The 13931-nt window shown below is 30.1% G+C and overlaps 1 protein-coding gene across 2 annotated transcripts in view; it reads right to left on the bottom strand.

Annotated features, from left to right (window-relative positions):
• Positions 1-13931, bottom strand: part of LOC135138005 (zinc finger protein castor homolog 1-like) — a 149602-nt gene that overhangs the window by 85339 nt on the left and 50332 nt on the right. For both annotated transcript variants that reach the window (XM_064067817.1, XM_064067818.1), the window contains exon 3: positions 6517-7110. In XM_064067817.1, coding sequence (XP_063923887.1) covers positions 6517-7110 — 594 coding nt within the window. The remainder of the gene's footprint in view (positions 1-6516; positions 7111-13931) is intronic.

Raw genomic sequence — 13931 nt, 5'->3', positions numbered from 1 at the left:
TATGACCGAGCACATTGTGGATAATATTTCTCATATTCGAGCCTAAAGTAAACAACTTATTAACGCTACGAAGCAATTTAATGGGCGTTACTTTTGACGTTAAGTCTGTTTTCCATCGAAAAAGCACTTGAGCGGTCTCCGCGACGATAAACACCACTTGAGGAGCAAAAAACGAAAAAACACACATACACATCGGTTTAGAAAGTTTTCTGGAATAATTCCGATATCGTAATTAATTCGAGTTCGTTGGCTCGTCCGTCTCGCTCTAGCCGAAAGGAAGTGAAAAAATAACACCGATTCGGCTAAATTCTTATTAGCTTCCAGCATCAGAATCCGGTTGGGCTCGGGGGGCTACTACGTTTTGCTTAAATTGTTGTTGATTGTCACTTTTTATGGCGGCGGCAGCACGGAATTTAAATGGCCGGGATGGGGTGGCTGATGGTAATTTCGTGATTAGACGCTGACAGGACGATTGCCGGTTCGACAGGAAACGTTTCATTTAGAAAATGGGATGTGTTTTGACAGGTGGACCCGAATTTACCGAGCACGGACTTGTTGCGGGATTTTTTTTTTTCAAACATTAAATTGACACCAGTTTAATTGACACAAAAACGATGTAAAATTACTACGTGTACAGGCGGAAATTTACGTTGTGTTAACACGGAAATAATCTATCGTTGTCTAACTGTAGTCCTGACACTTGAATTTAATAACAACTGTTACTGCTATTATTGTAATGTAAATTTACCTTCTCCGAAATGGAAAATAAAAAAAATGCCTACTTTCCAAATTATACACTAGTGACAATTTTTATCTAACAAACTGTTTGGAATATATAATTAATATTTTGTGTAATCTAGGTGAAAAATTTTAACAATTTCATTGTTTTATATTACTTCAGAGTTCATCAGTAGATTTACAATGTTTTGAAAAAATGTGCCTTATAAAATTTGATATTACATATATTGTTATCTGAAAATTCAATTTAATTAATTAATTAAATTAATCTAATATTTTTATAAGTATAAACAAACAAAAATTATTGCCACATTCATATAAATATATTTTGTTACAATTATTCACAAACAAGTGCCTTCTATCAAGAATTAATTAAAATAGTTAGAATTAATTATAATTTATCAGTTACTGTTTATGTTCCAGTTAAATTTAAACCCTATTTTAAATTTTGACAACAGTCCCAAAGGAGTCCGCGATTTATTACAATAAAACAGTATTTAAGAAAAAGTAGTGTATCAATTATGGTTATCAAGCAATGTTTCAATTATAATTAATAAACACATGTGGCTAAAACAAGTTAAATATATTTAATTTGTAGAAATCTGCTAAAAATAAGTATCAATATCAATTAATTATAACAGATAGGACTAATTTTAACTACTATTTATGTCATCAGTAGAATTTATTAACTATTGTAAATATTGACAATAGCACTATAATCATAATAATTATGATTATCCAGTGACATTTCAATTATAGTTGACAAACACATGTGGCAAAAACCTGTTAAATACATTTTGTTTGTAGAAACCTGCCGAAAATAACTATCAACATTAGTTAATTTTAATGTTAGAACTGGCTATAATTTATTGCTGTTTATGTATCAAGAAACTTTAAACAATATTTTGAATTTTGACAATATTACTATAAGAATCTGTGATTTTATTAAAATAATTGTGTTTAAGAAACAGTAACGTGTCAATTATAGTTATCAAATAACATTTCAATTATAGTTAATAAACAGGTGGCAAAAACAAGCTAAATACATATTGTTTGTACGAATCTGCCAGAAATAAGCATCAATACCAGTTAATTTTAATAGTTAGAACTACATAGTTACAATTTATTAGAACTATGTATTGGCATTTTTGTGATTTTCTTAAAATAACACAGTGTTTAAGAAAAAGTAACGCATCAATTATAGTTATCAAACAACATTCGAGTTATAGTTCACAAACAGCTGAGTGTACCAAAAACAAGTTAAAAACATTTTGATTTCTAGGAAACCTCTGGAAATTAAATATCAATATAAGTTAATTATAGTAGTTACAACTAGTTACAATTTATTATTGTCTATGAATGAGTCAAATTTAAATATCATTTTAAATCTTGGTAACAGCACCACAGGCAACTGTGATATTACTAAAATAACTAAGTAAAAGTTACGTATCAGTGATAGTTATCCTATAACATTTCAATTGAAGTTAACAAACACATGTGGCAAAAACAATTTAAATATATTTTGTTTGTTTGCCTGAAGCAAGCATCAATACTAGATAACTATAATAGTTAGAACCAGTTACGAGATTTTACAACTGTGTATAAGTAAAATTTAAATACTATTTTGACAATAGCAAAATTGGGATCTGTGATTTTTTTTAAATAACTCCGTGTTTAAGAAAAAGTAACTTATCAATTATAGTTTATAAACACATGATTATAACAAAAACGAGTTAAAAATATTTTCAATTACAGTTATCAAATAACATTTTATTTCAATTATAGTTAATAAACACGTGGCAAAAACAGAGTACATTTTGCTTGTAGGAATCTGCCATAAATAAGCAGCAATAAAAGTTAATATAACTTAGTTACAATGTATTACAACCCTTTATGTATAAATAAATTTTAACTACTATTTTATATCTTTACAATAGCACCACTGGAATCTGTGATTTTATTAACATAATTAAGTATTTTTGAAAAAGTAACGTATCAATTATAGTTATCAAACTACATTCGAGTTATTGTTAAAAACACAGATTATAGCAAAAACAAGATAAAACATTTTTGTTTCTAGAAATATTGTAGACATTAGATATCAGTATCAGTTAATTATAATAGTTACATCTAGTTATAATTTATTACTGTTTATTATCAGTCAAATTTAAATACCAGTTTAAATTTTGGTAACAGCACCATAGGCAATAGTGATTTTATTAAAGTCACAGTTTAAGAAAAATTAACGTATCAATGATAGTTATCCAATAACATTGCAACTATAGTTAACAAAGACGTGTCGCAAAAACAAGTTAAATACATTTTGTTTGTAGTATTTTGCCGGAAATAAGCATCGACACTGTATAATTATAGTAATTAGAACTAGTTACAATTTATTAGAACTTTTTATATATAAAAATCTTGACAATAGCAAAATTGGGATGTAATTTTTTTAGAATAACTCTGATTATTACAAAAACAAGTTAAAAACATTTTTGTTACTAGAAATCTTCCGGAAACAAATATCACTATCAGTTAATTATAATAGTTATCACTAGTTATAAATTATTACACTTGTGTATACAGTCAAATTTAAACACTATTTTAAATCTTGGCAACAGCAAAATAGGCAACTGTAACTTTATTAAAAATGACAATATTTGCAAAAAAGTTACGTATGAATTATAGTTATCAAATAACATTTCAATTATAGTTAACAAATACGTGACAAAAACAGGTTAAATACGTTTTGTTTATAGGAATTTGCCGGAAATAAGCATCAATATTAGTTAATTATAGTAGTTAGAACTAGTTACAATTTATTAACTATTTATGTAAAAGTCAAATTTATGCAGTATTGTTAATGTTGACAATAGCAAAATTGAGATCTGTGATTTTTTTAAATAACTCAGTGTCTAAGAAAAAATAACTTATCAATTATAGTTTACAAACACATGATTAAAACAAAAGCAAGTATCAATAACAGTTAATTATAATAGTTAGAACTAGTTATAATTTATTACTGTGTGTGTGTCAGTCAAATTTAAATATTATTTTAAATTTTGGAAACAGTACCATAAGCATTGCTATTTTAATTTAATAATATTTCAACTATAGTTAACAGGTTAAATACATTTTGTTTGTAGGAATCTGCCGGCAATAAGTATCCATATTAGTTAATTATAGTAGTTAAAAGTAGTTACAATTAATACAACTGCTTATGTATAAGTAAAATTTAAATACTGTTTTAAATGCTGACAACAGCAAAATTGGGATCTCTGATTATATTAAAATAACCGAGTGTTTAAGAAAAAGTAACTTATCAATTATAGTTATCAAACAGCACTCAAATTATTGTTTACAAACACATGATTGTAGCGAAAACAAGTTAAAAACATTTTGGTTTCTAGGAATCTTCTGGAAATAATTATCAATATCAGTTAATTATAACAGTTAGAACTAGTTATTATTTATTAGTGTTTATGTATAAGTCAAATTTAAATACTATTTTAAATTCAGACAACAACAAGATAGGTAACTGTGATTTTATTAAAATAACAGTGTTTATGTAAAAATTTATGTATCAATTATAGTTATCAAAGAACATTTCAATTATAGTTAACAAACACATGTCGCAATAATAGGTTAAATACAATTCTTTGTAGGAATATTAGTTAATTATAGTAGTCAGAACTAGTGAGAATTTATTATTATTTATTATGTACCAGTAAAATTTAAACTCTGTTAAATCTTGACATCAGCGTCATGGGCATCTGTGACTTTGTTAAAATAATACAATCTTTTAGAAAAAGTGATGTATCAATTATAGTTATCAAATGTTTCAATTATAGTTAACAAATACAAGTGCAGAAAAGTGAAATATATTTTGTTTGTAGAAATCTGCTGGAAATAACTATCAATTTCAGTCAAGAACAAAAGTTATGATTTATTACTCTTTATGTATCAACAAAATTTAAATATTATTTTAAATATTGACACAACACCATTGGCCACTCTGATTTTGTTAAAATACAGAAAAATAAGATAAAGTAACCAACCTATCAATTATAGTTATGAGATTTTCTAAATTATCATAGATTTGAAGCATTGAGGTTTTAGTAAGCCAGAATAGTAGTATATCTTAAAAATAGTCTGAATATTACATACAAACTTTAAACTCTTATCGAATAATTAAAAAAAAGTTCATTCTATGTTAATTACGAATTTTAGATGCAGCTGTTCATCAGAAATCTATGTATAAATTAACTATAATTATATATACCTTTAACATTAACGTTTTATCATCTAGACAATCACCTTAAAGTAAATTTAAAATTTTAAGGTAGATAACCAGTTCGATGATTTCGGAGACTGTCTATTTAAAAAAATATATAAAAAAAAAAAAACATGGAAACTTCACATAAATTGGATTTGTGTCACTTTCTAGAGGAGTTCTTTGTATTTGTAAAAACGCCGCTTGCAATTTTTTCCGAATTTTGTTGTATATTTTTCTTTGTTAACGCACCAGGATATAACGAGATTACAATCATCCTTTATAACAATATTTTTTGTAATTAAGGTTAATTTTTTTGTAGTTGGAGTCAAGACTGGCCAAAACGGCGCAATCCAACGCCAACTTCGCAAACAATCGGAATGCGCAGCCCCGGTTTAAATAAATGACGAAACCGGCCTCCGGTCGCGCTTTTAATCATATTCAAATATGCAGATGTCATAATTCCTTCCTCGCCTCATCGACATGACAGATTGTTTCGGTACAGTTAGACCAAAATGCCCAAAAAATCTATAATTGGAAGCTGGCTGGCCATTTCCCACCAAATTACGTTAATTTAAATAATCGACCACATTCCAGAGCGATGGCTATTTTGAACGGAAAATCTCGAAAAGCGCGACTACATTGTTCGCATTTTTCTCGGGCTATTGTCGCTATATTTATTCGCGTGTGAAGTGCGAATCCGATTTGATTAATCGCCTGAAACGTGTAATACGAACTCGAACACATGTGCTCGCCGAGAAGTAGGTAAGCGAAGTAACTGAATAGTTTATTTCGAGCTGTAAATTCTAACTGGCAAACAACTTAATCACTTTTTATGAGATTTGACGTAAATTGATAAAACTGGCAAGCGAAGAGCGGGTTTTTAAATTATCTTGGCCAAAACGCACGAGAAAACAACGCCGAAAACCGAACGGGGTCAGGAATTTTTGATGGGTGCGTTAAGTAATAGGTTCGTTAGCTTTTCGCACGCGAGAACTGCGTCTGGAAAAATTTTACAGATGAATGAGAGGTCTGAGCCTGATGCGCGACGACCACCACCCCCCCACCCCCTCGATGGTAATGGTCATTTGCGATCGCGACCATGCGAGAAGGTACGACCACGCGGGAATTACTGGGTTTACCCAGATTTACAACATGATCGCGGTAAATAAAATTGGATTAACTATAACTGATATAACTAATATTACAGGAATAGTTAACAAAATATGCAATTTTTCCTGTGCTAAAATTAACCGCACTACTAGTGTTTTAAATCAGCTATAGCGAAAGTTCTACGTTTAATATCAATTATAGTTAATAAAGATTACAATGGTTTTCTTCGTTACTACTAATATGTTAAATTATCAATTATAGTTAAGACAGGTTGATAGTTGTTATTTCTGGTTCTTTTTTAATCTGTCAGTTTCAGTGATAGTTATCAGGTCGGGTGTAAAAAGTGTTAACTAATTTAGCTGTTATAGTTATTATTTGTAACTATCACTCACCGGTGCTGAACGCGGCAATCGGCAACTGCCTCGAGATGCTCTCCGCCACCTCCGACGTCAGCCCGTAGATGCCCAAGAGCTCGCGCATCGTGTTCATCGCGTACTCGCGCATGTCGCTGATCTGTCCCTGATGGTGCACGCCCGTCGCGTCCGAAACGTGCGGCTTCGCCAGCGCCTGGATCGAGAAGCTCGTCGGGATCTTGGCGTCGTCGTCGTTGTAGTCGTCGGTGTCGCTGTCGCTGTTGCTGTTGCCGCTGTCGTTGCCCTTGCTCAGGTCCATCGGGGAGTGCTTGTCGACGACCAGCCGGCGCGTCGCCAGCGTCTTGCGGCGGCGCACGTTGTTGTTGAGGTTGTCGTTGGCGGCGAAGTCGAGGGCGGCGCTGGCGCCGTCGGCGGCGTACGCGGCGTTCGAGCATCGCGGCTTGAAGTTCTTGCGCTTGTTGCGCTTGGGCTGGTCGAAGGCGGCGGTCTTGGGGGAGGCGGCGGCGTACGCTTCGGGCTCGGAGTCGGACGAGTTGGCGGCGCTGAAGACCTGGCTGGCGCGGTACCGGTCGTAGGGGACGTTGTCGGCGTTCATTTTCGCCGCCACCTGGTCTGGAAAGACAAGAACGAAATGTTTAAAATTGTGGGTTTGATAAAAAATTGAATTCACTAAATAATGAATTGGTAGAGAAAATTGTGAATTTTTATTATGCTGGGGTTCTTAGACAATTTATAAATGTCGTTAGTAAATTCAAAATTGTAGAAAAGAACGTTGAAATTGAATTTAAGAAATTCCTTACCAGGAATAAATTCTCTTTGAAAGAAACTTAACAACAAAAAATAATAAATTCATAATTCTGCATAACACTTGGAAGTTTTTTTGTGTTAATTGTAGGGAACAGTCTGAGATAGAATATATAAAGTTCGTTTGAAACAGTGTACAATAAAACCTGAATTCACAAAATAATGAATTTTTAGACAAAATGATAAATTTTTACTATGAGAAGTTCTCCAGAGAATCTATAATAATCAGTTCGAAAGTTAAACATAGTAACAAAAATTACTAATATTTTGTGAATTGTCCTGTCTACACTGTCTACACAATTAATTAAAATTAGAAATAATAAATTGGTCACAGACATAATTCACTAAAGAATTTAAAATTCACCGGATAACAAATTGTTAATTTTTTACAATTCATAAAAAGCATTTGTGGGGAAAAACTGAAAAATAGAAAAAATCGTATTTCCAATTACTTTTTTAAGAGTTATTTTATTTTATAAAGAATTCTTATTAAAAAAAAATACTCCTAATAGATAAGTAAAGGTAAAAATATAGACATTAAAGTATTTTAATTGAAAATTATACTACGGAAAAATAACATTTTCAGATAGAAAGACATACTGAATTCAAAACACTTCTTACCAGGAATAAATTCTCATTAACAGAAACTTAAAAACTGAAAATAATAAATTCATAGTTGCTTATGAATTTGTAGTAGTGGAAGTTTTCAAGTTTTCTAGTGTCAATTGTAAAGAAGACTCCAAGATAAAATATTATATCGAGTTCAATTTCCAAAGACCTATAAATTTACAATAAAACTTGAATTCACAAAATAATGAATTTTCAAAGAAAATGATGAACTTTTGCCATGAGAAGTTCTTCAAAACATCCATTTTAAATTAAAAGTAGCAACAAAAATTACTAAAATTTTGTGGGTTGTCCTTAAAAGTGCACAATTAATTAAAATTATTAAAAATAAGAAATTGATCAGAGAGATAATTCTCCAAAGAATTTAAAATTCACCGATTTTTTTAAATTTTTTACAATTCATTGAAAATGTTTGTGAAGAAAAAATTGAAAAACAGACAATATTGTATTCCAAAATGCTTTCTTAAAACTTATTTCACTTTGTAAAGAATTCTTATTAAAAATAATAAATTGAATAAAGGTAACGTAGTAAAAAAATACACAATTTTGGAGTATAAAAACATATTGAATTTAAAACCAGGAATAAATTCTCTTTGGAAAAAAATTAAAAAGTAAAAATTGAAAATAATAAATTCATAATTGCTTAATAGTTTAATAATACATACAATTTTGTAATGTTAATTCTAGGAAAAGAGTCCATGATGAAATGTATAAAGTTTGGTTTCAAAACCATGCATCTGTAAATTCACAATAAAAGTTGAATTCACAAAATAATGAATTTCTAAAAAATGGTGAATTCTTATTTTGGCACAAGTTCTTCAGAAAATTTATAATAAATTCAAAAGTTAAGCGCAATAACTGCCAATATTTTGTGGATTGTTCTCAAACTGTCTACACAATAAATAAAAATCGAAAATGATAAATTCATAATTTACCAGAAAACTTAAATTCATCAAATCAACAATTGTTAATTTTTCACACTTCCTCAAACTGTGGACAAAAAATTAAAAAATAGAAAATTGTATTTCCAATTCCAAATATGTACTTTTTTGTGTTATTCCAACTTTGTAAAGAATTTTTATTATAAATAAAAAATTGAATAAAGGTAGAAATTTGGACATTAAAGTATTTTAGGACGATTCAAAATTGTATTAAAAAAAAAAGAAATACAAAGACCTACTGAATTCACAAATTTTCTTGTTAGGAATAAATTCCCACTGAAAGAGAACAATAAATTCATAATTGCTTATAAATTTATAACACTTGAAGTTTTCTAATTTTGTAATGTTAATTGTAGGGAACAATCCAAGACGAAATATATCAAGTTTTCCTTTCAAAACAATATATCTTCGAATTTACAATAAAACTTGAATTCACAAAATAATGAATTTCCAAAAAAATAACGAATTCTTACTATGACAAGTTCTTCAGAAAATCTATAATAAATTCACCACAGAATTTAAGCTTCACTGATTTTCTTATTTTTTTACACTTTATTGAAAATGTTTGTATGAAAAACTGAAAAATAGAAAATATCGTACTTCAAAAAACAAGAGTTATTTGACTTTGTAAAGAATTCTTATTAAAAATGATAAATTGAATAAAGGTAAAAAGGTAAGAGAATTCGCAAATTGTAGTAAAAAAAAATACAATTTTGGGGTATAAAAACATACTGAATTCAAAACGTGTCTTGTCGGGAATATATATATATATTTTTTTTTAATTAAAAATTGAAAATAATAAATTCATAATTGCTTACAAGTTTAATAACACACAATTTTCTAACGTTACTTCCAGGGAATAGTCCACGATGAAATATATGATGTTTGGTTTTCAAAACTATGTGTCTGTAAATTTACAATAAAAACTGAATTCACAAAATAATGAATTTCTAAAAAAATTATGAATTCTTATGACCAATTCTTCAGAAAATCTGTAATAAATTTGAGAATTACGAGCAAAAACTGCCAGTATTTTGTAGATTATTAACTGTCTACACAATAAATAAAAATGAAAAATGATAAATTGATCAGTGGCAATTCACCAAAAAATCTAAATTCATCAAATCAACAACTGTCAATTTCTCACACTTCCTCAAACTGTTTGTGGGGAAAAAATTGAGATACACAAAAAAATTGTATTTCTAACTACTTTTTTTGTGAGCTATTCCAACTTTGGACAGAATTCTTATTAAAAATAATGAATTGAATAAAGGCAAAAATTTAGACATTAAAATATTTTACCACAATTCAAAACTGTATTAAGGAAAAAATGAAATACAAAGACATAGTGAATTCAAAACATTTGTTGCCAGGAATAAATTTTCAGTGAAAGACAACAATGAATTCATAATTGCTTATAAGTTTATAACACTTGAATTTCTCTAGTTTTCTAGTGTTAAGTATTGTAGGGAACAGTCCAAGATGGAATATATTATCAAGTTGGATTTTCATAACTGTATTTATGAATTTACCATAAAACTTGAATTCACAAAATAATGAATTTTCAAAGAAAATGATGAATTTTTACGTTTTCACAGTTCACTCAAACTGTTTGTCGGGAAAATTGAAAAACAGAAAATGTCGTATTTCCAATTATTATGTATCAGTAAATTCGCAGTAAAATCTGAATTCACAGAATAATGAATTTTTAAAGAAAATGATGAATCTCTACTATGAAAAATTGCATTAGAAATCTACAATAAAACTGGAGGTTAACGTGAGAAAACTTTTCTTGATAATAATAAATTGAAAAAAAAATCATGATAAAAATTTACAAATTGAATAAAGCAAAATACAATTAAAACTGTACGAACCAATGTATAAATAAATTGATTTAAATTAAGTTTGGAAATTCACAGTAAAACTTCAATTTGCAAAATAATCAGAATTCTGATTTGGTGAATTTTTTAAAAAAGTCAAATCGATATTTTAACAGTTGGTGAATTCTTGTAACAATAATAAATTCAATGCAGTCAAATATTTATTAATTAAGTTTTGAATTTTACATAAGTGGATTCAAAACTGTAGGGGCCACGAATTAAACTTTGGAATAATGACATACTGAACCCGAAAGGTTTCCAACCAGGAATAAATCGTCCTTGAAAACTTGTAAACCAAGAATAATGAATTTATAGTTGCGTCAATGATTTGGGGTTTTTGGTATAAAAACAGTCCGGATTGATAATCAATTCAATAATTCATTGTAAATCGGAATTTATAAAATAACAAAATTTTGATGTAAAATATGCGCGCAAAAAACCGCACAAAAACAAAAAATAACAAATTGATCAAATAAACAAGCCATCGTCGAATTTAAATTACTCAAATGATTAATTAATTCTTCATTACTTATTCACAATATTTATTCAGAATTGCCGATTAACTTACGCTATTTTGGAATTTGCATCAAAAATTAATTTAATTTAGAAACACAATTTCAAAAAATGTCTTTTCTTGGTAGTGTTTATATTTGGAGTAAAATTCTGAAAATAGACGTGATGATTACGACTGCATTGTCGCATACGTAAACCAAACGATGAATATTTACAATAGACGAAATGGAATAATAAGTGAATTCATAAAATAATGAATTTAAATTCGGTTCCTCGAAAAAACCAAAAATCACGAATGAATCACAAATGAGGTCTCGTTTCCGAAAAAACCGCCAACACCTAAATTCAACTTTCAAAATCGAGCGCTGCGAGCCGCGTTTTTATCCCGTCCATAAATCAAAAAATTCCGATCGCAAACCCATCATTAATCCAATCCGCCAGTTTCAAGGAAACACAGCAAACCGAAAAACCCGCACATTATTTACGTCAAAAACGCTTTTTTGGTAGAGCCAGCGCTGACCGAAATTACGTTTCAAATTAATTCAAATTTATGCAAAAAACCAATGTCACGGAACGAGTTATGATGTTTCCAAAAACAATACGTTCACAATTTGAGGAAAGAAGCCCGCGGTCAGTCCGAAAACCAGCAATAAACACAATTTACATACTTAAAAGTGACATTAACATAAAATTCGTGTGAAAGTTCGGTGTCAACGGGAAAAAATTCGGATACGCCACTGAGCCGCATTAAAATTCAGGATCGAATAGCCGAAACCAGTCGAGCCAGTTAATTAAATAATTAAATTAAGTAATTAAAGAAAGCTTAAGTGGTGCTTACATTTCGTCGCTTCTTCGGAACTGTAAATCGAATTTTCCATTTTTATTCACGAAATCGAACGGGCGGCCCTGAGGAGCGCCGTAAATTTTTTTCTCGGGTCGAATCGGAGCGATTTCGCGAAAATGGTACCATACAATGGCTATTACGCAAACAATGCGTTTTTGCATGCTCGTTGGTTTTCCAATTTTTGGCAGATGTTGTGTTAATGTTGCATTGTTTGCCCGCTCGTTTTTTAACTACTAAATCAAACATTTTTTTGCGACCGAAAAAAGTACCACCAGAGGTGCTTGACTGGTTAAAGTACCTATAAATATTCATCGGAATTAAAATTACACATCAATCCGTGTACATCATTAGTATAATGTTTTTCTTCTGGTTCTTTGTAAAAAACGTGTCACGCTTTGGATACGACGTCTAGAACCATGTACCCGTGTACCGTGATAAGAGTACCATCGCGGTGTTATCTGCGTGGGAAAGTCGCTATTGGATGGTGCCGATTTTGGGTGGTGGTACCGGCCGTCCGGGAGCTATTGGCCGAAATGATTAATAGAGAGGCGTCCGGTGGACGTGCGTTTGTCATTTCAACGCAATTATAAACAGCCTGTATATAATATGTTTATAACAATTTATACCAATTTGATTTATGGAGATATCGTTTCGCTAGTTTAATACAGACGTCAGAATTAATTATAACTCCGTTAGCACTGATCAGAAAAAAATCCGGAGAGCTTCTGCTGGATGAATCACTCGGCGTTTATTTTAAACAATTGACAAATGTCGCGAGTCGCAGTAGGCTTGCGAGCGGCAGGGGCGGCGGGAAAGGGGGGACGTGTGTTAGTTGGAGTGGTAAGATCGTTAATTTAAAAAATAATAGGAAAACGCGATTTAAAATGTGAAACTAATAATTCTGTGGTACGTACTTACAGTTGACAGTTTTTACTTTCCAAAATTTCTCAATTTTTCAATGCCCTACTTATGAAATTTTTAGATCTAGAGTCATCAGTTTTTCGAACCAGCTGGCCGATATTTCTATCCCAGATTTTTTGTGAAATCTTAGACAGTTTTGCCAAAAGCTCAATTTTTCAAATTTTTGACGTCTTTTCAAGCACTTTCGAAAATTAGCCAAAGATATTTTTCGGTAAATTTCGATTAGTAGAAGTTATTTCCTCTGAAATTTGTAAATTTTTTTAAAATCACCAAAATTACACGTGAACAGAATTTTGATATTTTTGGCACTTCAATTTTTCAGTTCCCTCTAACAGAATTCTTGACTTTTTTCATAAAATTTTCGAAAATTACCCAGTGATTTTTTGGTTAGCTTTGATTTACAGAAGCTATTTTCGGCTTCATTTCTTCAGGGCATTCCAACAGTTTTTCAGAATCGCCAAAATAAAATGTTGCGATATTTTAAAATTAAAATTTTTAGACCAAATAACTCAAAAATCTTTCCAAGTCAGCTTATCGATAACTACTATAGCATAGTTTTTTTTTTGAGTTTTTAGGCAATTTTGCTCGTTTTTCATTTTTTTCGAGAATCGCCGTTTTATTATAAAAGTTTTATTTTGCATCCGAAAATTTCAAAAATCTGGGTCTGGAACCAACATTTTTGTAGATTTTGTCAATTTTTCAATTCCCCTTATGAAATGTTCAATCTTTTTCCGAGCACTTTCGAAAATTATCGAAAGAGATTTTTTTGTTGATTTTGACTTACAAAGTCCACTTTTGGGAGATTTTGAAACCTAATACATATTTCCAAAAACTTATGTAAGCACTTTCGGAAATAACTCAATTTTTCAATGCCCAATTATGAAATTTTTTACCTTTTCCGAG

Source organism: Zophobas morio, unplaced genomic scaffold (genome assembly GCF_036711695.1).
Source record: "Zophobas morio isolate AGI-343-1 ecotype UQ-CSIRO unplaced genomic scaffold, CSIRO_AGI_Zmor_V1 ptg000030l, whole genome shotgun sequence".
Taxonomy (NCBI): domain Eukaryota; kingdom Metazoa; phylum Arthropoda; class Insecta; order Coleoptera; family Tenebrionidae; genus Zophobas; species Zophobas morio.
This window is presented reverse-complemented; position numbering and strand designations above follow the sequence as displayed.